The sequence below is a fragment of the Miniopterus schreibersii genome (genome assembly GCF_964146895.1).
Source record: "Miniopterus schreibersii genome assembly, chromosome: 21".
Classification (NCBI taxonomy): Eukaryota; Metazoa; Chordata; class Mammalia; order Chiroptera; family Miniopteridae; genus Miniopterus; species Miniopterus schreibersii.
In genome coordinates this window covers 6,615,574-6,640,449 of record NC_138123.1, presented here as the reverse complement: position 1 = coordinate 6,640,449, position 24,876 = coordinate 6,615,574, and the positions used below count along the sequence as shown (strand labels likewise).

The following is a 24,876-nucleotide window of genomic DNA, read 5'->3' as shown; positions in this document are numbered from 1 at the left end:
TATTTCTTTACATTTATTCTGCTGTTCTTTTTCTAATTTCTTACGCTCAGAAAAATCAGACTTGGATCTGATGGGAGGCAGTTTAATGATGGGTGTGTATTAGGTTCTGGGCACTATGCCGAACACCTTATGTTATATAACCGCCCCTCACAGCATCCCTTTGAAATATTAATTATATTTCCATTTTGCAGATGAGGCAACTGAGGCTCATCAGTTGCCTCATCTGTAAAGTAACTTCCCCGAAGTCACATAATTATATTAAGAGGAGTTAAATTCATGCCTGAAGCATCTTAAGCTGCCCCCTAGGATGCCCAGGATGCCCATGGCTCTGGGCCAGAGGGGGATTAACTTGGGCGGAGAGAAGAGAGTAAGACTGGACACTGAGGTGAGATGCCTGAGCCCTTCCATTTCTGAGCAGAGTAACGAGGGCCTGAGTAAGCGTCTTTGGGGACAGCAGGTAGAGGGGACCTAGAGCCTGGGAAGAAAAGGGAATAAGGGAGAAGGCCCAGTTCCCGTTACAAAAAATGAGAATGTGACTCACCCTGACCTTTGAACAAATCCCTCGCCAGGCTACCTTTCACGTCGTTTCTAAAACACTAATATGACAAAAATCTTCCACCGGGGCCTATTCTGTTTCTCTCTCTTTTAAAGATAAATGTTACAATAGAGGCTCTAAAAGAAAATCTTTAGAATTTTTTGACTGAGACTTTGTGAGATGTGATGGGTTAAATTCTACTTGGCTCCTGGCTCCTTTATTTTAAAATGTCAGGGTCCTGAATCATGCACGCTTAGTCATTCATTGAAAGCTAGGTTAATTAGACACAACATGGGCAGACAGAATGACGTCGTATACCTCCAGCGAAAGACATAGAGGAGACATCGGGGCAAACAGAAGGACTCCAATATATATATTTTTGTTCCAAAGGACTGGATAGTACTGATCAAAAGGGGGTAAAAAATCAGAACAAAAGATTGCAGTGAGCTCTTGGATCATGGGGCTGTGGTGGAGCCGTCAAGTGATCGTGCTAAAGAAATTGAAAACATTCTTTGTCAGTGCAGGGAGGGAAGACCAAAGAAGCTCCCAGTCTGGAAGGAACTATAGATAGCCATTTCCAAAAACAGTTAACAGAACACCATGGAATGATCTGAGAAAAAAAAACAACACAGAAAAAACCAGGGTTCCAGGATTTGGGAAAAACATTGGCTGAAATCAGTTTCTTTACTGCAAGCCTTTTCAGAGCCTTTAAAAATTTCATGTATATTCTAAACTCCTCAGAGGGGATGCAGTATGCAGGGTTCCCAAATCTGCTCGTTTATAGGCCCTCCCCCTGGATTTCTTACTCGCATATTTCATTCTTTACCCTTTCACAAATTCTGGGAGAGGAAAGGGGCATGCTGCACAAGTTTTTCTCCTAGTGTGTAGGTCTTTCTCTGGTTCCTCCAAAATGTGCCTGATGTACCGCTTCTAAGACTACTTGAGAGCTAAATGCATATATCCTATTTAAAGAAAACCCCCTCAAAGACCAAGTAATTCTCTTCAAACCCCCGAACTTCCATTCCCAAGTTTCTCAGCTATCCAAATGAATCAATAAACTAGTTCACGAGAGGAAACTGCTGCTATTTTATACATTTATTATTTTTTAAACCCATGCTCACTTATAATCAGATTATAAAACGAATCCCATCGCCACATCTCCTCCTGGCCGGCTGGGCTGGACCAGGGCTCAGTTGCCTGGCCGGTGCTGACCCGCGCGCCCTGGGGCCTCGCCCGCCAGCCGAGCGCAGCAGCTGTTGACCGACGCGCTCTCCCCATCTCTCCGCGAGGCCCTGGAGACCTTCTGGAGCTCCTCGAAGGGGGCGCCTTTCTCCTGCGAGAGCCTCTGCTCCTTTTTGCGAATGGCTTCCTTGATGCCCTCGATGTGGCACTTCTCCTCCTTCTCGGCTTTCAGCTTCAGGATGTGATGGGTCCTCTCCCGCAGGGCGTTGAGCTCTCGGAGGTGCTGCGCTTTGTCGCTGAGGCTCCTGCGGGCGGCGCCCCGGGCCTCCTGGATCTTCTGGTCGGCCAGCTTCACCAGCAGCCTCTTGCGCGCCTGCCGCTGCTGCTCCAGCTCCTCGGCGCGCAGCTGGACCTGCTGGTACTGCGCCTCCTCCCTGCGGGCCTTGTCCCTCAGCTCCCGGTGACGCTCCTTAACCAGGCCCCTGTGGATCTCTTGGGACCGCTGGGAACTCTGTTCCAGGGACAGCTTCCTGAGGAGCTCCTCGGCCTTGGCCTGGCAGTCCCTGAGCATCTTGCGGGCCTGGTAGTTGACTAGGGAGCTGAGCTGGGCCTCCCGCACCTTCTTCTGGCCCATGGTGGCCCGCAGCTGCTTCTTGGGACAGGTCTGAAGCACCCTGTCCTGCAGCTCCTGGATGTCCTGTTTCCGCTGCTCCTGCTCAAGCTCATGCTCATGCTCCTGCTCAAGCTCATGCTCATGCTCCTGCTCAAGCTCAAGCTCATGCTCATGCTCATGCTCAAGCTCATGCTCATGCTCAAGCTCATGCTCATGCTCAAGCTCATGCTCATGCTCATGCTCCTGCTCTTGCTCCTGCAGGCGCTGCACCTCGCCCTGCTTCCTGAGAGTGGCCTGGGTGCGGGCCCTCTCCTGCCTGGCCTGGCGCTGGGTCTCCTGCTGGGTCGCGTTCTTGGCTTGGCTGTCCCCCTGCCTCCGGGCCCGCTGCTGCTCCCGGCTCAGGCGACTCTTGCGCTGCTCTTTCTCCTGCTGCCACAGGGCCCGGTTCTGTTGCCACTGGGCCCGGTTCTGCTGCAGCAGCAGCTTGCGTTCCCTCTCCAGGGTCACCTGGACCTTGTGGTCCGAGCGCTTGAGCTCCTCCCAGGCGGCCGCCGCCAGCTGCTGCAGCTCCCGCATCCTCTGCGCCTTCTTGAGCCGGGTCAGCACCAGGGCCACGATCTTCTGGTCCCCGGAGGACGTCACCGCCTCTTCCAGCTTGTTCTTGAGGATCTGGGTGCGCTGGCTCTTCAGCTCCTGGCCGGGGACTGCGGGCTGGGAGCACCGGCCGGCTGATGACGCCGCCCGGTCACCACTGTCCCTGTCCCTCCTCGGGGTGTACACGCAGGCGGACAGCGCAGAGGACCTCTCCGAGGGGAGAGAGGAGACGGACCAGCAGTCCAGGCCCGCGCAGACCGGCACTGCCCACAGGTCTCCGCTCTGCCCCTCTTCTGCCCCGAAAGTCCCACTTAGGGACGTGTACGCGCCCTCGGGGTACGGCGGGGGCGAGTCTCCCGGGGCTGGGGGGTAGTGCGGGCAGGGCGCGGGCTGTCTGGCTGGCAGCTGGGACTGCAGCCGCCAGGCCGGGCGGTGCAGGCTGCCCCGCAGCGGTTGGGGCTGGGACCTTGGCTCCGTCCAGGCATCTTTGGGGCGCCAGCTGCGGGTCCTGTGCTTCCTGGCGCCGTCGGGGGGCCTCTGGGCCACGTCGCTCAGGCTGCGACTTTCCCGCGGGGAGTCGGGGGACCGGTGGCGGCGAGGCCTGGGGGTGGGCGAGCAGCGTGGGGGCGGCCAGGGCGCCGGGGCCTCGCTCCCCGCGCCCGCAGTCCCGGCCCAGGAGCCCCGCGCCGGCTGGGGCCGGGGCCTGCGCAGCCGCCCCGACGACACGCGCTCCCCGCTGGGCGGCGGGGCCTCCCACAGGTCCAGGAAAGGCCGCCCGGAGAAGTGGCCGAAGCCATCCATGCTCCCGCCCGGCGCGCCCAGCATCGGAGCCAGGACCCCCGAGCCTCCAGGGGGCGCTGCCGAGACTCCCCCGCCTCCGCGCGCCCTGCGATCCAGGGGCTCAGGGCGCTTGTGACGCTCGCGCTACTTCACAATGACGCCCCTGGCCGCGCGGGCCCCGCAGCTTTTGACCGTCTCCCTAGAACTCGGCTTCCCTAGAACCCTGCACCTCTGGAGCGGGGATGGGGGGGCAGGAGGCTGAGGAAGGGCTCAGGGAAGAAGGGGGTTGTAGGAAATCAGGGGTGACCCTTAAAGCTAATGATGCGCACTGAGCCACCGCCAGTATTTTAGGCAGGAATTTGATCTCGCATCTGTACACCTTAAAAACTACAGGCTTCTAAAAGAACCCGGGGGGAGGCGTGGTCACCTCCAGAATGGAAGGGGGGAGGGTCCAGGTGCAGTGGCAGGGAGGGGGTGGGGTGAGGAGCCCTCTGAGTCATCCTTAGGTGACCTTGGGGGACACCATCCCTACCTCCCTGCACCTCTACAGAGCACGCAAATTAAGCGGCCTGTGGAAGCACATTAATGGGACGCACCACACTTTTGCCTTTTTAAGTCCAAAGTATGTTTTGTTTACTTTTTAAAACTCTAGAACAGCAAAAAGACTAGTAGGCCCTTCTACCCCTAATACGGCAGTTACTGCTTTTGTCAAAATATGACTCTCGGGTGCATGTTTCGGAAAGGGCATCCGCGAACACCGTGCTGAAACTGTATTTATTTCTGTTCTTTTTGTCCAGTTTGGTGGGATCCTGTCCTGGTTCAGGTACCCTGGGTGAAAGGGAAAAGCATGGGGCTTGACTCTCCTCTGTCACTTTCCAGCTGGGTGGCCTTGGACCCAGCAACCTGCCTTTCCTGACCCTCGAGTTCTGGAGAAGTAGATGGAGTGGAGGAAGGGCTCAGCTTCGTGGGTTTAACAAACATTTTGATGTTCTGCTAGGCTTCAGATAAAAATTGTAAGACTTAACGTTCGGGTTTACAAAAGTTTCTACAGACTCCTAGCTCAAGAAAAGATGAATGGAACTAAGGTAAATCCTAAAAGACCTTAGGTAAAGGGTGGCACACTAGGGAGGGGCCATCCCCACACTCTGTCACGTTTGTCCTGTGGATCTTGGCCAAGTCACTTCCCTTCTCTGGGGTGCAATGACGACACAGTTCTGGGTGGCGTTCTCCAAACAGGGTCACTCCTTCAAGAAGAAAACTGAGCATTTACTCACCCAGGTCCTCCTTACTGCACCTCCTGGGAGTCTCATAGGAACCCCGGCTGGATGGGAACAGTAGAATTGACATTTCCTGAGTGATGTGGCCCAGAGACTGGCCATGATAACTGATTTCCTCTAAGGTCATTGGGTCAATGGTGGGACTTTTGACTTCATTCACTTCTCTTTCCGTGACTTCGTGCTGCTTCTCAGGAAAGCACTTTTAATTCACACACGTGTTATGGATTGAATGTTTGTGTCCCCCAAGTTCATAGGTTGAAACTTTACCCTCAGTGTGTTGGCATCTGGAGGTGGAGCCTGATAGGTAATTAGGTTTAGCTGAGGTCGTGATGGGATTAGTGAGTGTCCTTATAAGAAGAGGAAGAGACCAGAGCTTCCTCTCTCTGTCCTGTGAGGACAGGGCCAGGAGGTGGCTGTCAGTAAGCCAGTAAGTGGGCCCTCACCAGAACTCAATGTGAGCGATGTCATAGCAGTCATGGGGGGAGAGCATTTCCAGAAAAAGTAGACACCAGGAAGGTGGGCTGGGCCCAGATCCCATAGGGCCTAAGGAGCATAGGCTTCCTACTGGGGAGCAGGGTTCTGGTGTTCCAGAGAGTTCCAGGATTCCTTGCAGCTGCCATGGGCCCCATAGTGGGCGGGGCTGGAGGATTTTAGGGCTGGTTCTGAGGCCTCTGTCTCTTCTTCTGTCCCTGTCTTTCTGTCCCCAGAGCAGCTCATATCTTATCTGTTTTATATCCTGGGGCTCCTGGTAAGATCTTATTGAAAAAATTTGGGGTTCTGCTTATAAAAATATGAAAATCCACTATGTAGACAGTGAGGGGTTAATAAAAGTCTTGAAACCAAAAAAGTGACCTGATTGGGTTGATATTTTAGAAAGCTCACCCTGGGCACAGTGTACAGGATAAATTGGGGGCCAGGGGGAGGGAAATTGGAGACCGTGGGCCCGTTAGGAGGCTGGCTCAGCAATCTGGGTGAGCAAGCAGGAAGTGTAAACTGGGACAGTGGCAGGGGAACAGGAAGGGGTGGATTCAAGGGACAGTGCAGAGGTCAAGGGACCATGACCTGAAGGGGAATTTGGTCTGGAGAAAGAGGGTTTCTAACCTGGGTGCCTGGGCAATCTCCATCTAAGTGACGTTGGAAACAGTGATCTTGGAAATCAGGTGAAAGAAGCCGTAACCACAAGTGAACCCCTCACAGAACAGCAAACAATGTCTGGGAGAGACTGACAAACTGGGAAGAGACCCTTTTGCTCCGAGGGACCTGGTGGGGAGGCTCCAGGTGAGCAGGAAAGTTCATTTCACCTGCATCGTTAGCATCTGATTAAGACCCCCGAGGAGGGGGGGGGGGGACCACAGCAAGCTGGGAAGCCAACATCAGCTCTTCCAGGAGGCAGATGAAAGAGATGTTTTGCCAATGTTAAACTGCCAAGCAGTCCCTTGGTATTAAGAACAGTCAGCCTCCTTTTTATTTGGCAGAAAAATCCTTCAGCGTACTTCACTGGAGGCCTCAGAATTCGGGCCTCCTGCCAAACCAAGACCTGCGCCTCTTTTCTTCCTTTGCCCGAGACCTGGAAACTATGGCAAAACGTGCCCTGCTTCCACGATTCGAATTAACCCCTGGGCCCTGTCAGTTACTGTTGTGACTTCCAATTTTACTTCTCAGCAAAGCTCCTAGTTCTTGGATGGGTCTGGGTCAAAGAGCTGCCCTGTCCAGTAGAGCAGCCAGCGGTCACACGTGGGGATGAGCCCTTGAATGTAGTTGCAGTTGACACGGGCTGTAAGTATAAAGTACACACTGGGTTTCAAACACGATAGAAAAAGTTAAATATCTCATGAGATTTTCTATATTGGTTACTTGTTGAGATGGTATTTTGAACACAGTGGACTAAATAAAATCTATTATCGAAATTACTTTCAAGTTACTTGTTTTAGTGGGGCTACTAGTAAACTTAGAGTCACATGTGTATGTTATATATGTCGTGGTATATTCCCATTGGCTGGCACTGCTGTGGATCATTGAGTGTCCCCAGTATTTATGTGGTAGTGACAGCTTTCAACATCTAGGTCATTTTTATTTCATGGAAATGTATTGCTTTGAAATCACTCTTTCCTAAGAAGATGATATTTGGGCCCGGCTGGCGTGGCTCAGCAGTTGAGCGTTGACCCGTGAACCAGGAGATCACGGTTCGATTCCCAGTCAGGGCACAGGCCCGGGTTGCGGGCTCGATCCCCAGCAGGGGTTGTGCAGGAGGCAGCCGATCAATGACTCTCATCATTGATGTTTCTATCTCTCTCTCTCCCTCTCCCTTCCTCTCTCTGAAATCAATAAAGACCATATATATATATATATATATATTTATTTATTTATTTATTTATGATATTTTTTAAAAAAATTAAAAAAAAGAAGATAATATTTGGGTCAGAAGGCTTTTTCCCCCCTCAATGGCTAGATGACAGGATAAATTATTAATTTTCAAAATTCAGCTTTGCAGTACAATTTCACAGGAATTCAGTTCCTTCATGCCCCACCTTCACTCTTTTCTTAATCCACAGGAAAACGGATGCCCTCAAGTAACAGTATCTGAGAAGACAGAACAAGTGCCTATGTGATAGGAACTCATCAGAAATAGCAAACCCACAAAACAGTGAAAAAAATATACATATATTATGTAAACACCCAGGGCAGTAAATGAAAAACTTATGTTAATGCAGTACTAAGGATGAAAATTGTAGATCGTAAGCTTCTTTTTTAGAAAAGCAGAAAATAGTGGGATAGGAGCCTGGGAAATAGGAGTTAAGTTTCCATGGAAACAATCACTTACCCACAATGCCAATATTCCATGTGTATGAGAGCTTGTGTGTGTAAAAATGATGGCTGACACATATTAAGCACGTGTGGGAGCACTGCTCTGAGTGCTTTATGTGTAAACACACAGCAAGACAAAGGAGGCACCTTCCTTCCCTGAGGTCCAGAGAGAGAATCTCAAGATCAGGTAGGCGGTGGAGCCAGGATCGAATCCCACCTCACCCCTCACCTCTCCATTGGGTGGTCATCTGAGCTTGCACTGCACAGTTACAGCCGAACAGAATCATGTGCGGCCAGGAGAGCATTTTAAATATTTCTAGTTTGGTTACATCGTAAGATTTTAGTGTTTTTCACATTTGTAACCTTAATGCCAAAAACAGCTGGAGATGGTAATTAACAAATTCTTTTAAAAAGTAAATATTTTTATTGATTTTTAGAAAGGGAGGGAGAGAGAGAGAAAAACATCAATGGGAGATTGAAACATCAATCGGTGGCCTCCTGCACACCCCCTACTGGGGATCGAGCCCAAAACCTGGGCATGTGCCCTGACCGGGAGTGGAACTGGCCACCTTTCAGTGCACTGGATGACTCCCAATCAACTGAGCCACATAGGCCAGGGCACAACCGATTCTTACGAAGAAAGGAAGGACTCAGAATGAGTACTTTTGGAGCTGAAAGTGAGTTCACTTCTACCAGGAGATAACAGAATGCAATTACAGGATCGCTCAACAGCGACACAGAAACACCAGGCTGCACAATGAAGTTATTGATTTTTGAAATTTTATCACAAATCGTTTGTCATGTTCAACACGGGGAGAGGTTTTCCCAATGGAAACTTGGGAAAACCGGTGCACTGAATAATTGATCTCACTTGAAGTTACTTCATCCTCAACATAACATAGATATTAGATTTTTTTTTTTTTTTTAAAGGATGTGCTTTGCTGAAACTTTAAAAAAAATGTGTGGGTTTTTAAAAGTCTTGTGTTTTGTTTTGGTTTTTTCTGGCTTTGCTAAGACTGAGCCTGGAGTTTTTCACTTCCAAGGAAATCTGTTTTTCAGAAAGGTCTCCGGGAGGGAAGATAGCTCTGCAGGAGAGCAGTGATGGATGGTCCGCCCTGGCTGCTGACTCCACATGTACTGTGATAGGTTGTGCGTGGGGACTCCGCTGATGTGCTCAGCAGGGCGAACACCCTCCGCCCACTAAAACTCCAGCCTCTGCATCCAGCAGGCTTCTCATACTTCGAACAGATTTTCAACGGGCACTTCACAGTGTTCTTTTCACTCCAAGCCCCTCACACCCGGGGCTGGAGTAAGATCTCTGCAACCATGGGTGGCTGTGGCTGTGGCTGTGGACTGCGTGGAATGGTGCTCTTTCTTCAAGCCTGGGCTCAAGGGAAGACTCCTCTGACCTCCCTGACCCGATGAAATCCTCACTGTCCACTCCCAGCCCCTTGGAGCGCCGGCCTCTCTCCTTGGCACCCATTGCAGGGCTACAGGGCTATGCCCATATTTGAAACTAGCACTGTATATATGAGTGCATGCATACCAGGTGGTGAAGTAAAATATATTTCTTACCACAAGTTGCAGAAAAAAGTTGCTTTTCTTTAGAAGTGTTCCTCTAGAGTTGAGAAGGCCAAGACTGATATCCTTGAAGCCAGGTCTATTGGCCTCTTCTCGGCCTTGTCTGAATTTCTCTGTCCTATTTGGCACTGGGGTCCACCTCCTGTTTCAGTTTCTTTCCCCTCCCATCCCCCTTTCTCGGCCAGTATTTCTCTGAGAGTTACTTGCACAGAAAGAACTCCAGGAGTGTAGGGAGACGTGGTAGTCAGCCTCTAAGTTGCCTCCCCTACCCCTGATTTTGTTTCCTGCCACCCGGTGACCTCTCCTCTCACAGTGAATGGGACTCAGCTGTGCAATGAGTAGGATTTTGCAGAAAATGTGACTTCTGAGGCTGGTCAGAGAAAAACATTGTGCTCTTGGCTTTTCTCCCTTGGATCACCTGCCCTGGGGCATGCTGGCTACCATGTGATGAGAAAAGTCATCTTAGAATCAGATCCTCCAACCCAAGGAAGTCGCCCCGATGTCTGAAGCCTGGCTGACAACTCAACTCAGCCTCACGAGACACCAGAGCCGGAGCCACCCCGCTGAGCTGCTCCCAGGTTCTTGATTTTCGGAAACCATGAGCCCAACAACGTTGCTGACTTAAGATGCTAAGTTTTGGGTAATACGTTAGGCATCAGTAGATGAGGAAGGGAGTATGCTCTTTAGATTGTATGTTCCCAGACCCACCCCAGGCCTACTGAATCTGTTCTCCGCAGAGGGGCTGGGAATCCGGGTGAATATCTCTACAGTTTGAGAACCACGGCTCCTGCTTTTTTTACTGACTGCCCTCCCTCTCCCTTCCCTCCCTAGGTTCCTTCCTTTCCCTACAGTGTGATTCCGAGAAGTTCTGCTCGGGGCCTCTTGTCTTTTTATTGTTCACTCCCCAGGCAAGCACATCTATTCCTGTGGCTTTAAGGGACAGCCTTGGGGCAGCTCGGGGGCTCACTTCTCCTGCTCTGACCCCTCTGCAAAGGCCCTAAGCTCTAATTTCCAACCACCTACTGGGTATCTCCAGGTGGATTTCCCTCCAGCTACTCAAATTCAACATCAAATTCATAACTATCCTCATAAAACTTCCTTTGCAATTGTGTTCCCTATTTTTATTAGCAGTTGACAGCTTGGTCTCCTAGACCGTAAATCTTGATACTATCTTACATTCTTTTTTTTTTTGCTCACCTTCAAGCCATCCTGGTCCCTGAGACCTGACATCCCCCCTCTTCAGAGCCTTCCCTGGTCATGGCCATGGCCATGGCCTTGTTTACCTCACTCCCCCTTCCCTGGTCTGTTACCTTCTCACTCTACCTGTCTCCCACCGCCTCTTCTGTTCCAACCTTCATTCTTCCTAAAAGACTAGTGTCTGATATAACTAATCATGGTACTTTCTCACTCAGAATCCTTTGATGGCTCTCCACTGTCTTTTGAATAAAATTTAAACTCCTTGGTGTGGCACATAAGGTCCCTAACTTTGTCGCCCTAACAGAACCTTCCACCTTTATTTCTACCAGTTACATCAGCCACCCCCAACCTACCCCCAAACACACATACTCTTGGGGTACAAGGGGTTATCCACAATTTCCCCAACACACCCCGAAGTTTCTTGTATCGTCTCTCAAATTATCCTGGCTTTTATAGAATTAAAATGCTCCCTTGAGGCTGAAAAAAATCATAATCTAAAACCCTTGGCAAAAATTACCTAGAGCAGCATCTCACACACAGTAGGACTGAAGACATATCTTTGAGTGAGTGGGTGACTGAATAAAAAATATTGTGCATATAAGAAGCAGAGCTTCAGGTTCATAACTGTCAGCATGCTGAAGGCTGAGATGGTAACTATTTGCATTTTTATGGATTTGCATTGTGTTGGGCATATCTTAGGCACTCAGTAAATGCTGGCTGAATGTTGAATAAGTTCCAGCGAGGTTTGTTTCCTCCCACCCCTTCCCCTGGTGCTAAGTATTTGCTGCCCTGGAGAAAATATTTATGCCAAGCTGACAGTGGTTTTAAAGGGAAGAAAGCAAGAAAAAAAGGCAAGGTGATAGAAGATAAGACAAAAACAAGGTCAAAATATATTCAGAATAACTTGTTCTGTAGACCTTGCGGTGGAAGGTATTTATAGCAGTCGCTGTGGAATAGTGGAAAGGGCTAGGATGGAGCCAAACTGCTTCAGATTGAAGTGTGAGGCCTTCTTTGGCTGGGGGGTGTTGAATAAATGGATCGGCTCCTTTCTTTGTCATCATTCTCGCCTGTAAAATGAGTATAACCTTGGCTTTATTTTTGTTGTGAGATGTTATGGGCTGAATTATACCCCCTCAAAATTCATATGTTGAGGTTCTAGCCCCTGGTCCAGAATGATACTGCTTTAGAAATAGGATCTTTAAAGAGGCAATGCAGTTTAAAGGGGGTCGTTAGGGTGGTCCCTAACATGACTGGTGTCCTTAAAGGGGAGGTTAGAACACAGAGAGACACCTGACACGTGCACACGTAGCAGGGCGACCATGTGAAGACACAGCAAGAAGGCGCCCACCTGCAAGCCAGGGAGAGAGGCCCCAGAGGAAACCAAACCTGATAACACCTTGATCTTGAACTTCCAGCCTTCAGAACTGGAAAAGAAATCTCCGTTGTTTGTGGCATGTTGTTGCGGCAGTCCTAGCCAACTAATACACGAGGCAACGCACAAAACTAACAACATGGCACTCTGTGGCTGCCCTCCAAATGTTAGTCTTCTTAAGTTGCATTAACAGAAGGAAAGTATTTAAAATAACGCGTCAGTCCTGTTATGTGTTGGTCAGAACCTTTAGTGTGAAAATAGTCCTTTTCTAGAAACAAACTTGACTGTTGGGGATGGGTGGCCACTGAGAACCTGGGTCACATCCAGAGAAGGCTGTAAGGCTGGTTAGGACTCTAGGAATTTCCACACTGAAGGAAGCAGCTAAGTTTAACCCAGAGAAGGGAAGACTCGAGGGGACACAAAGCCATCTGCAAAATGAAGTGCTGTCTTAAGAATGAAGACTTTGATTTGGCTGTGTGGGCCCAGGGGGAAGGGCCAGAGTCCATGGGTAAAAGTTTCAGGGAGTGGATCTCAGATCAATATAAGGAAGGGTTTTCTAAGAGAGCGGTGGGCAAATATAACAGGCTTCCTCAAGAAGTATTCAATGGGGCTGGATGACCGATTCTTTGAAATGTCACCGAGGGGACTCAAGCATAGATCGGTGTTCAGACCAGACAAACTTGATGTTCACTTGAATCCTGACACTCTGATATACAAATGCATTGTGCTCCAGCTGACGAATAGGTTTTGATAGGACGTAGGTGTATCTCTTATGAACTGAGAACCACATGCATGATCGAGCTTTGTTGATTTGGTGGCTATCAGAAGAGCTTTAGAAAATTTACTGAGAAAAAAAACGAATGAAATAAATGTTCAAACTGTAGAGGTCAGCCATGGCACCTTGGAAATGCGAAAGGGTGACCAACTGAGAGCCGGGAGCCCCAAAGTACAGGCGTTAAGCAGGGACGAACTTGTGCCAAATTCTTAAACCGATTCTGTGCAAAACTGCCACCTCGAATTTTACAAAGCAAAAATAAATATATAAATTAAAAGGCTGAGTTTCGCTTAGCTACTAAAAGTTAATCTATCCTGAAAGAATTTGTTAAAATTAATCCCAGCAAGAGTTGACCCTGTAAAAGCCGGAATTTCCGCAGTATGTGAGATTTGGGGAAAGCCCACTGGAGCAAGGGATTTGGTGGGTGGTGTGGAAAATATAGTATTCGTAGCCCTAAACTGCTGCAGACTAATGGGGTGTCCTTAACTCCTGTGGCAGGAATTTGGGGCCGCGGAGCCAGGCTGGCTGAGAAAGGCCAATTTTGGGGAGGGACAGTGGGTGGCCAGAGCTGGTGGGGATTGAGGGTCGAAACGCTGTGGGGCGAGCACGAGCACCAGACACCGCACGGAGACAGCACCGACGGGGCGAACTCGCTCCACGGGGGGCTGGGAGAGCAAGCACCCTAGGATCCCCTTGGGTTCTGACCCACGGCCCCCCGAGAGGCCCAGTCCTGGCCCCCCAACTTCCCGCAGCGGCACTGATCACTCTTCCCCCGAGCCCCCGACGGCGCCCCCGAGCGGAGGTCCGGAGGGACCAGCGCATCCCCAAGACAGGCCGAAAGCGTCCTCGCGCAGGGCGCCTGGGGTGGGCCAAAAGGTCAAATAGCCAGGGAGCTGGGGAGGGGGACAAGCGTCCTTCAGGGTCCAAGGCGGCACGCAGAGCCTTGGCCCTGGGGGGAGGAGGGGAGACGGTCGACGACGGTGGAAAATAAGGCTGTAGCAATGGCCCTCGCCCGCCGCGCCCCGCCCCGCCCAGTTGACCCCGGTGGCGGTGGGGTCAGGGCGTCAGGGCGTGGAGACCCGCCCCGCCGCGCGCTCGGGTCCCACGTCCCACGGTTTGGCGCCACCGCCATGGCAGCAGCCGCGCGGCGCCGGCGCTGGGGGCACTAGACACCGCGCGGAGGCCGCCGCGGGCCCCGGGCTCCCGCTCTGCCCGGGCGGGGACCGCGGGGCGGCGCCAGGGAGGGGGCGACCCGGCCGGCGCGCGCGTCTGGCTGAGCGTCGCCCGCACTCGGCGCCCCGACAGGTGCAGGCGCGCGGGCTTCCCATTGGTCGGGGAGGCGGCGGCGGGGCCGCGTCCCACTCCCGGCCGGCGCGGGCCCCGGTCCCCCGCGGCCGCCGCGCGCCCCCGCCCCGCCCCCGCGCCCTCCCTCTTTCCGCGCGGCCGCCGCCTCCGCGCGCTCGCGAGCGCAGGTGGCGGGCGCGCGGGCGCCTCGTCGGGGGCGCGCGGCCGGGCGGCTGTCCTCCCCCACCCCCGGGCACCCAGCGGCTCCGGGAGCCTGGGGAGGGAGAGCGCGGGCGGGGGGAGCCGAGCCCGGCGCCGCCGCCGAGGCTTCCGTCTCTGGCTCGCGCAGCGGCGGCGGCAGCAGAGGTCGCGCACAGATGCGGGTGCGACTGGCGGGGGGAGGAGGCGGAGGAGGGAAGGAAGCTGCATGCATGAGACCCACAGGTAAGCCCCGGCGCCCCGGCGGGGGCTGTGCATCTCGGGGAGGCGCGCGCACACCCGGGAGGGCGAGTTGGCGCCTGGTTCTGCCCCCGAGCGAGGGAATTTTTTGGCAGCGCGGAGCAATCCTCTTTGGGGACCGGGCTAGAATAGGACACCCATTCCCATCGTGGGGGAAACCGGAGAAGTATCCTGGGGGACCCGGTGCCACGTCTCGAGATTCCTAAGAGTGACATGCCTAGGCCCAGGGAAAAGTGTTTTTGCAGCCCCGAGACACTGGAAGGCTTTAGACTTTGCTGTCATGACGGTCACAGCCGCCGGATCCGGGGACCGGCGCAGAGCCGGCGTGCGCTCCCCCTGCCCTCGCTCCCCTCCTCCATCCCTCCCGCACGCGCAGCATCCCGCCGCGGCTGTTCCTCAGGGTGCCCGCGCTGGGGGGCAGCGGGGATCGCGCCGTGGGAAAGGGGGCGGGGGAGGACCGGGGATGGAGCCGGGGAAGCCGAGCCCCTACCCCCCCCCCATTCCCCCGGTCCCACGGCGGAGCGGCGGAAGCGTGGCCCCCCGGAGCCCAGGCAGCCCGGGGGATTGTCGTGCTCGTTCCTGGTTGCAGACTCTTGCAAGCCGGATGCCCTCTGTGGATGAAAGATGTATTATGGAATGAACCCGAGCCATGGAGATGGATTTCTAGAGCAGCAGCAGCAGCAGCAGCAGCAGCCTCAGTCCCCCCAGAGACTCTTGGCCGTGATCCTGTGGTTTCAGCTGGCCCTGTGCTTCGGCCCTGCGCAGCTCACGGGCGGTGAGTGACTCCGCTGTGACCAGAGGGCCCAGGACCGCAGGGAGGGGGAGCCTGGCTGGCAGGACTGCCCTGCGGCTCCCCTCAGCCCCTGTGCACCCAGACTTCTGGGGTACGCGAGGACCTCAGGAGTCCCATGTCCCAGCCTAAGACCATCTTTTTCCCAAACCCCTGGAGTTCCCAAAAAATTCCTCTGGAGTTCCCCTCCTTCCCCGCACAGCTTCGCACACCCACCTTCTGTCTGGAGCCTCCCACCAGCTGCCCAGCCTGGCATCTGGCTTCTCTGAAGGAAAGACAGTAAGGCTGGCCTTTTATTTTCACTTTGGCAGGGAGAGAGAGAGAGGGAGGGAGGGAGAGAGAGAGAGGGAGGGAGGGAGGGAGGTGTATTTGTGCATAATGTATGCTTGAGGACCTCTGACCCTTGTCTATGCCCTCAACAGACACAGGTCAGGTTTTGGTTGCAAGAACCCCCTTGGTGAATGGGAAGGGTCTGAGACCATGGTCAGACTGGCTGCAGGACAGGTTTACTGGAAAGTTCACTTTCTCGTTCCTTGGGAGGCGGTGTGCTCAGGCGTGTCTGTGCGTGTCAGGGTGGGGAGGGGATTCAGGGGTGTTTTTCAGATGTGTTTCTGGAGGATTGCTTGGCTTCTCCAGACCTGATTTACAGGGGGAGTAAAGTCGAGGGCTTTTCTATGAAGTGGAAGATAGCTGAGATAAAGGTGGTGGCCTCAGACTCCATAGGTGGCTAACCTATGACATACTGTGTTCTGGGAGAGGGGGCTGTCTTTGGGTTGTGGGGGAGGGAGAGAGACGCAGGTCCTGTCTGAATTTCAGAGCCTAAGAATCTCTCTGCCTCCATGGATCACTGCCGTGCATCACTGTTTCCACTCCAGACTTTCTAGGAGACCTTGCTGATGTGTTCATATTAAAAGGACAGAATTGTGTTCCAGAACCCAGATACTGTTAATACATTAAGAAGGTGTAATTGGTGGAGAAACAGCTATGGACTGATGTACATAAGCCATTTAAGTGCTTTAAAATATTGCTATTTTGGAGAATCCTAAGGTGAAGATGGGAAAAAAAAAAAAAAACGAGTGAAAATTTCGCGAAAGTGGGGGAGGGGACTAACAAGTTGGAGGTGAACTCAGAGTAACCAATGACGCAGGCCTCCCACTTAGAGACCTGAAAGATGCTCAGACCCTAAAGGGACTCTCTGTGACGTGCCTGTCAGTTAGTGAGAAAACACTTGCTTTGGATGGGGGCCTTGTTTTGGTTTTCGGTTTCATTGTTTAGGAAGAGGTGCTCTTATTTTTGTAGGAACATCTCTGAGGCAGGTTTCATCTTCATATTCTGGCAAAGTCAAACGCAATGCCAAGGCGGCACCTGTGCAGCCTGCCTGGGCTCGGGTCAGAGCCTCTGACGGGCCCTGGACATTGTTAGCTGCGCCTCCTGGGTGAGTGGGCATAGGTGGGCAGGACCGCACTGAGCAAGATGACTCATTTCCTTGCCCCTCCTCTCGCCTTCAGTCTCGCTTTCATTCCCTCAAACCAGGTCTGTATAATTTCCCATCCTCTTGGTGCTTTCCTCCCATGCAGATGGCAGATTAATCAGGGTTGATCTATGTACATTTTAAAAGTATGTTTTTATTGATATTAGAGAGAGAGGAAGGGAGAGGGAAAGAGAGAGACATCAATGAGGGAGAGTCATTGATCAGCTGCCTCCTGCACGTCCCCTGCTGGGGATGGAGCCTGCAACCTGAGCATAAGCCCTGACCGGGGATCGAACCGGTGACCTCCCAGTTCATGGGTTGCTGCTCTAGGATGGTACTCAAAGGAAATTCACCTAAATTCTAGACCTGTGCTTCTAACACTTGAATGTGCATACGAATCAACCTGAGATGTTGCTGAAAGGCAGGTTCTGGTGCAGTTGGTCTGGGGTGGGGCCTAAGAGTCTGCATTTCCAACCAGCTCACAGGTGATGTCCTTACTACTGGTCCAAGGACCAGACTTTGATTATCGATGCTTTAGATTAAGGCATTGCTTAAAATAAGTCAGTCTGACTCTAGACTCTCGGCCACCACTCTCAGTGACCCACATGCAGATGTCCTGTGAGGAAGCAGGTCCCACCCAGTATCTAACCTCCGGGTGATACACAGAGCTGAAAATCAGCCTTCTGAGAGCACTTTCTTTTTATTTTACCCACAGAAAGGTGCATATTTAATAGACACTGTTCCAAAATGTGGATTTTCATTTTTGATTGCTTTCAATGGAAAAGGAACACAACAATAGCAAGATATAATAGTCTCAGCTGGGAGGAAAAAAGCATGTGCCCGATACAAGTGTGACAGAAAAAGCCTGAACTAGCAAGGGAGAAATTGAGAAAATGATCAGTTGAAGAAAGGGGGGGGAAGGAACTCTATAAAAATGAAGTGTTTTGTCCCCGAATGCCAGAGAGTCGGTTCAGTTCTTTGAGCCCTAGGAGAGCTTTCAGGAGCTTGAATTGACCTCAGGTGACTTTTGGGTGGCTCTTTCCAGTTTGTCGTTTGTGAATTGGGGGAAAGGGCCCTTATCTCGGGCTGCTAAGACCAAATACCCTGAGAGGACTAACATCAGGTTGATAGGGAGACACAGGACCCCACTGATCCCAGAATCGGCACAGAGCATGGCTGTGGAGGCTTCTCTTTTCCTCCATCCAGTCCGTGTTACCAGAGTGATATTTGGGGCGGGGGGGGGGGGGCTTGAGGACTGCCTGGAGTGGTGCACCTTGGCATAGAGGTAGAGGAAGAGAGCTACGAGTTTCCTCTATATTTACTTTTATTTTTTATGTTTTTAAATATCTTTCTTGATTTCTGAGAGAGGAAGAGGGAGAGATAGAAACATCAGTGATGAGAGAGAGCCATTGATCAGCTGCCTCCTGCACGCCTCCTGCTGGGGGTTGAGCTCACAACCCTGGCATGTGCCCTGACCAGGAATCGAACCCCGATCTCCTGGATCATAGGTTGATGCTCAACCGCTGAGCCACACCGGCTGGGCAAGCGCTTCCTCTATAAATCAGTCCCTGAAGGTGGGCTCATTAGCACATCGGTATATTATCAGGAACCCCGGCCAAGCTCTGCTATTTGATAGCTTTGGGGCCTTGAAAACCTGAGTTTCCTCACCCATTCATTGCAGATGACACCGCTTAACTTACAGGGTGGAATGATGGATGGAAATCATGTAGATGCTCCATAAATGTAGATAGTGATAGTGAGGAGGGGCTAAGACAATGCTATAATCATCTGGGCCTTTGCTCCACTCATTCCATGTATATTGAGTGCCTATCCGCACCCTGTTCCCAGCGCCGTTGTTTATAATATTCTTTTTATCTAGAAGAGCCTTCCTTTGCTCTTTATTTTTTGCCAATGAACACACTTCTCTTTAAGACCCAGCACAAATGTCCTAATATGTTTCATATTTCCCCGGTCACTGAAGTCTCCCCTCACCCGGGCTCCCACTGCGTTAGGTATAACCCTCCTTCCCAGTGTTGTCGCATCCACCAGACCCTAAGCCCACTGAAGGCCAGGACCTTGACTTTATTCATTACTCATGAGAGCTGATGGCCTGAGCCTAAGATGCTGAGTGTTAGGGAAGAATTCGGCCCAATATTTCCTCTTCTTTAAGAAAAAGGGAATCCCGTGCTACTCTAAGACGGAAGAAATTACCCACTCAAGGGGCAAAACAAATAGAAATAATTAAGCGAGATGCTCACAAACTCGAATTAAAAGTGCATTTTAAAATAGCTTTTTAATCGAGAGGGTTGTAATTGCTTTATTAATCTTAAACAAGGTAAACGGGGGACATCAGAGAAGTAAAACAAAATAATTCTAGACGTTGTTTGGAAGTGACAGTGAACTTGGGAGCGCCATGGTGGACGAGCCTCCATGACCCCACTGCCGAGTGAAGGCACGTCCAGGCCCAGGAGGGCAGGGGCTGTGGGCAGACACTGGTGTGAACCTGCAGAACGAACATGTTTATTCTTAGAATCCAGAGGAATTGCAGAGCTCAGTAAACTTGATCAATGATCATTTCATCATTACCCCACTAAACTGAGCTCCTCAGGAGAGGATGCCTAAGTTTTTTTGGGGAACGGAGGTTGGACCTGGCTAGCTCATGTTTCTGTTTGAAAATGGTGACTTTAATCTCCTGGAATTACCAGCGTGGGAGAAGCTCCACAGCGAGGGTCACTCCTGTGCTCTATGCCTTTTCCTCAGCGTAACAAAATCCAAAAAGACCTTATTTCTTCGGTCTGATTGCACTTATCAAAGATATATGTGATTGAATCGGGTGAACCAGTAAGAGGGAGGTTCTTTTAAGAAAGAAATGAAACCCATCCTTGCAGTGGCCTCTATAAAATCTGTGCGTGTGCAGCGTCGTTACTGATCCAGCTGGTTTCCAGATTCAGATTCTCAGTATGTAGAAGGATCCGTAGGACTTCCCTGAACACTTAACCTCAGAAGGTTCTGCTCCTCTTCAGGCTAGAAACAGCAGGCCCTGCTTGTATTGTGGAAATTTGATAGGTTTAGAGGATTAATCCTGTGAGAGATTATTCTATTAGACTGCTTCTGTTAACTAGCTCTGAGTCTCAGTGTTAGAATCTAATCCAAGGATGCATTTTAAGTTTCTTTCTCGGGGGCACATCTGCAAATTTAAGCAATAGATTGACAGCATATACTCGATGGCTGACTGGGGCCACCTCTATGTTTAAATCATACTTAAACAGAATGGGCAAATAATCTTTGAGAAACATGCACTTTCTCTGGTGTAGGGCAATCCAGTTCTGAATCGCTACGCGGCCTTTAAGGGCTTGCCCAGATTTTCCCCTTCGTAAATGGGGCACCTGTTCTTTTCTCTCTCCCTTCTGTTGACACCATTGTTTCGCAGACGGAGGGGCTCATCTGCTTGTCACAATGACTTAGAGGAAGATATATTTTAGTTTCTTGAGGCAAAGAGCTGGAGAAGTATAGCAATGCCCAGTGGAAGGTACCCATGGCCGTTTGCTTCCGTCCCCAACTGGCTAAGTGGCAGTAGCCTAACTTCTGCCTCAGTTTCATTATCACTGTCTGTGAAATGGGAATAATACTTGCACCACCTGCCTCCCGTGGTGGCTGTGAGACCCACATGCATTAATAGGGGAAAGGGTAGTTACTCGAGGTACTGATATTATCACCCACAAACTGGTAACGAATGCGTGCTGTTTTCAGTGCGCCAGGGTTACCAAGAGCTTCCTTTGCCCCGAAAGGCCGTAGCATGACGAATGCATAGTAATACCCCGTGGCGCAGGCCGAGACAGATACGTGGCATTGAAATCATTAGGTGGTCGCTGATCCTAGGCCCCCGGAGACCCACACAACTCTCCACCGTGATATGGTATCGGAGGTCCTATGTCGGAGACTCTGGGGAAGGGGCAGGCTTACCAAAGAGGATGACATTTGAGCCAAGTCTTGAGTAATAAAATAATTTTGCAGGCAGAGCAGGTGTTGAGAGGTGCCTTTTTCCAGGAGAGAGGATAGCAGAAGCAGAGGCTCCGAATGAGGGAGCATATGTACCGGAGACAAGGACGAGCTCAGGGCAGCCTTAGTGAAGGGCAAAGAGTTTGAGAGGAGAAGAGACTGGGCAGGCCGGTGGGTCGCGCATGGCAGCCAGCTACCAGGCTTAGGCCTGTGACTGTTACACGGTAGTCAGCCGGGAGACTACATGATAGTCTGCAGGGGCCTGGCGTGATCGGATCTTTGTTTTAGACGAGAATTTTTTAGCGTTGTGAAAGATGGAGGGGAGACAGAGAGGCCCTTACTCATTAACTGTTTAACAGTGACTAGGTGGAGGTACAGTGGCCACAAGACTAAACCCTGCCCTTGGGGGACTTATTTCCAGTTGGGGCCAGCTAGGAAACTCTTGCATTGGCCCAGGAGGGACATGATGAGGGCTTTAACTAGGGAGGAATAAATGCATATAAAAAAGAGGCCACACAGCTGGCAGGATGTGGGGATGGAGGAAGAACCGTGCCCGGAGCCCCGGCCGTGGTCATTGGGAGGGAGGCTAATGAGTTCATTTTGGACGAGGGCACTTGCGTTGCCTACAGGACGTCCGTTTGGGCACCATCTGGCCGTCAGGCAGTTGAAAACTCGCCTCGGTGCTCAGGAGAGCGATGAGAGCTGGCAACATAGATTTGTGTGGCGTCTACGTGGAGAGGGTTGCTGGGCCTGCAGGAGGGGCTGGGTTTTCCCGGGAAGAGGGTGTACACGAGCCAAGAAGAGGGTTTGAGGGTGAAGCCCAGGGAATATGCACATTTAAGTGCCAGGAAGGAGGAGGAGCCACTGTGCTGATAATCAGTATTGGTAATAATACAACAACCACACACATCTTGGTCCTGGCTGTCGATTGCCCATTCTGATTTGGGGGCAGGAGGTTCACTCTTATCTTATTGGTAGTATTTTGTAAGTACTTCGAGATCTGGGTGTCCGTGCCAACTGGACCGAAAGGAGAGCAGGGCCAGGAAAGGGGAGGCTGTGGTTGGGAGGGTGGCGGATCTTCACAGAGATGGTTGAGACTCGAGTGCAGAATATTTTCCAGCCTCCCCTGGGAGGCCATAGCCAACCAGAGAACTGGAGTTCAACAGGATCACTAGGTGGCTGTGGGAAGCTTCGGGTGGTTCCCTCCTGGGGATGTTGAGCAGAGGGGGCCCTGTGCATGCGTGTAATGCTGGTGGCCAGGGGACTTCCTCCCTGCTGTGGCCCCTTCTGAACTCCTGGGCGCTGGGATTTGTTAGGTTCCCAGTGCTTCCCATGCCTGTCTTCCCGCCACAATCCTTCGGCAGCCCTGCCCTCCAGTCCTCCAAAGTGTCATCTTCCCAGGCTGTCAGTTAATCGCCAAATCCCTCTGTCACCCACACCCCCTGCGACCAGCTCTGTCACCTCTGCCACAAGTCACTTAACCTCTTCAGGCTTTCATCTGGAAGGCAGGAGTAATAGGGCTGTTCCCCTACACCTCCCAAGGGGTGGGATGCGTGCAGATGCAGGAGGCAGGGTTGGAAGACAAGGCGGTTTATAAATATGATACAGTTGTGATGGCGAGTCTGGAAGGACACCTCTCTCCACTGCACCTAGGGCCATTTTTGTCTTTTGCTTCCCTACGTGGGAAGGGAGGGGCAGGGATGCTCGGCACAGCGTGCAAATGCCTCCCCACGAGCAGGCTCTGACCCGGGGAAAGCTCATTTTGGTGGATACGATGTCAGGCGGCTGGAGGGGCTCTTTTGCTGCAAATGAGATGTGCCGATCTGTGCTCCATCCCTGCCACTGGTGTGTTCCGTGAATATTCGCGTCTGGAGATGGAGAAGGTCCTTGTACCATTGAGAGGGACTCCTCAACAGCGGTTTGCTGGGCCCAGCGGTCTCCTTTGTGGGCTCACAGAAGCCTCGGGAAAAGGAAACTGAACGTGTGAGGCAGGCGAGTGATTCAGAGGGAAGCAGGTGCTCAAGTCCCTGTCTGCCTGCCCGTCACCCTGCGTGGCATCATTGCAGCTGGAAGCATCTGGGCGCAGTGGGCCAGCATCTTTAGGCTCAGGCAGGACCGTGGGATGAATGGGGAGCCGCGTTTAGATCTGTCTAGAGAATCACTCAGCGCTTTATCCACGCGGAATGCCTCCTCTCACCTCCAGCTGCCGGCTGCCTCTAATTCTTGCGTCTCTTTATAGCTCTGCAGGTGGGATGCCACTGTTGGGTGCCTGTGGGCTGGAGATCTCGGGGTTCCTACTCTTTAGCAGGAATGCCTGGAAACCCTCAGTCTCTGTTCCAGCCTCAGGGCCCTTCAGGAAAGCGGCCTGCCAGCCAGCCCAGGGCACCTCGCTGCAGCCTTTTTGGCCCTGACTGTCTTCAGTTCTTTGCCATGTGTGGGCTCCTGGAATGCCAGGGTCTGATTAGGGGAAGGAGTCCTCAGAATAAGGACCTGATCAATGGGCTTTGAATGAACAGAAGAGGGTCTTGCATGGATTGATGAGGCAGCCAGGCATTTTCCCTTGAGAGTGGCTTTGCTGGACGGCTGCCCTCTGCGGATTTCCCTTACAAGGTAATGGGTATTCAGAGCTTCTGCCCTTTGTCATCTCCGGATGAAGGAAGACCCAATTCTTCGGGGGCCCCCCCAAACACACCGAGGACCTAGAAAAGGGGGTGAACCTACCCTGTCTCTGTCGCCTTTGTGCCTTGGGTGAATCAGGGCCACATTCAAGGGCAGATTCCCGCAAGTCTGTGGTTGCCACCACTGTTAAAATGGTTCTCTCTCAGTTTCCTTCTTGCAGTGTGGCGACCAGGGGCTCTTTTCAAAAGCAGAGCTGGTGGCTGGTCTCTGCCTCCACTTCGCCGCGCGGTTTGTGTTCATCTCACCTCCTACGTGCCTTGGTCTTCTAATAGTTGGCATTTTCTCTAGGACCTGCTGTGTTGATGTTGCTAAATTGGGTCATGTTCTCGGCGATGTAGCAGAAGCTAAATTCCGCGGAAATGTACCAAGCCCCTTTCTCCCTGGGCCCTCAATTTACATTTAAACTTGACTTTTTCAGTCCTGTTCCTGGATTAAGAGAGACACACACGGTTGCTCTCCCACGGTGGAAGAGCAGGAGGGCCACAGATTCACTAAGAGTCCAGAAGATGCTGTAGTAAGGATGGTCCATTGACCCGGAAAAACAAGGGTGAGGTGAAATTCAAATCAGACCTATTCATTGGCTTGGCTCTGGGTGCTGGCCTTCACACAGCTGTCCCCGGCCTGGATGTCCCTTGTCCCCTTTCTACCTTCACAGAGCCTTCACATCCCTTCAGAGACCGGTTATATCTCTCTTCCACCCTTTCTGTGACCTCGTGGCTGGTCCCCGGCTTCCCTAGCCCTGAGATTCTCAGAGCACTGCAGTCATGCACTGCTGGGCTAGGGAGGACCATGGAGAGAGTCTGGTCCAAGGTTGATGGGGGCCCCTTGGCTCCCTCACAGGGTCTGCCTGGACAGAGTGGGGACTGTGGGACCTGGCTGAGCAAGCTGCCCAGAGCCCCCACCTGCTTTCCCCTGACTGTGCACCTGCTTTCCATGCAGTGCCTCCTCTTAACCTCTCCCCAGCCTGTGAAAACCCTGCACCCAGTCCAGCCCTGTCATTCTAAAGAGGAGGGAAAAAGGTCTCTGTCACCCATGGGGCACGTTAGGGCGGCCACTAAGAACAGGGTTCTAGAGACAGACCCCCTGAGATCAAATCCCAGCTCTGCTGCTTGGTTGATTTATACGTGAGGCAAACTGCTTACTCTGTCTCTGCCTCAGGTTCCTCATCTGTAAAATGGGGGTAATAGCCACGCCATAGAACTGTTGCGAAGATTCAATGGGTTCATCTGTGGAAAGCACACAAAACAGTGCCTGGCATGTGGTAAGATTTGAATATGTGTTGACTGGCAGGCTCCTGGTTATTTTTATCATTGTTGTGGCAATTAGATGAAGAAAGGGGGAGAGGAGCAACACGGGCAAAGGCAAAGATACGTGAACTTGCCTGTGTGGGGGTGGGGATGGGGGCATTGAGGAGTTTACAGGCTATTAACTTACCTACTCATGCCTTTTGTTAAGACATTCACCGAACATTTCCTAAGGTTTG

The 24,876-nt window shown here is 51.9% G+C and overlaps 2 protein-coding genes across 3 annotated transcripts in view; one reads left to right on the top strand and one right to left on the bottom strand.

Moving 5' to 3' along the window:
* Nucleotides 1–1,724: 1,724 nt before the first annotated feature.
* Nucleotides 1,725–3,725, bottom strand: CCDC185 (coiled-coil domain containing 185; the record flags this gene model as incomplete). Its single annotated transcript, XM_081123984.1, has 1 exon — nucleotides 1,725–3,725. The coding sequence occupies one exon, from the start codon at nucleotides 3,723–3,725 to the stop codon at nucleotides 1,725–1,727; it is 2,001 nt and encodes a 666-aa protein (XP_080980110.1).
* A 10,521-nt stretch (nucleotides 3,726–14,246) lies between these two features.
* SUSD4 (sushi domain containing 4) overlaps nucleotides 14,247–24,876 on the top strand; it is a 66,172-nt gene continuing 55,542 nt past the window's right edge. The window contains exons 1-2 of one of the 2 annotated variants that reach the window (XM_081123831.1): nucleotides 14,279–14,439; nucleotides 15,044–15,229. In XM_081123831.1, the coding sequence (XP_080979957.1) occupies nucleotides 15,079–15,229 (151 nt within the window). In that variant the 5' untranslated portion in view covers nucleotides 14,279–14,439; nucleotides 15,044–15,078. Of the gene's footprint in view, nucleotides 14,440–15,043; nucleotides 15,230–24,876 lie in introns of both variants that reach the window. The other variant, XM_081123832.1, reaches the window with a different exon arrangement.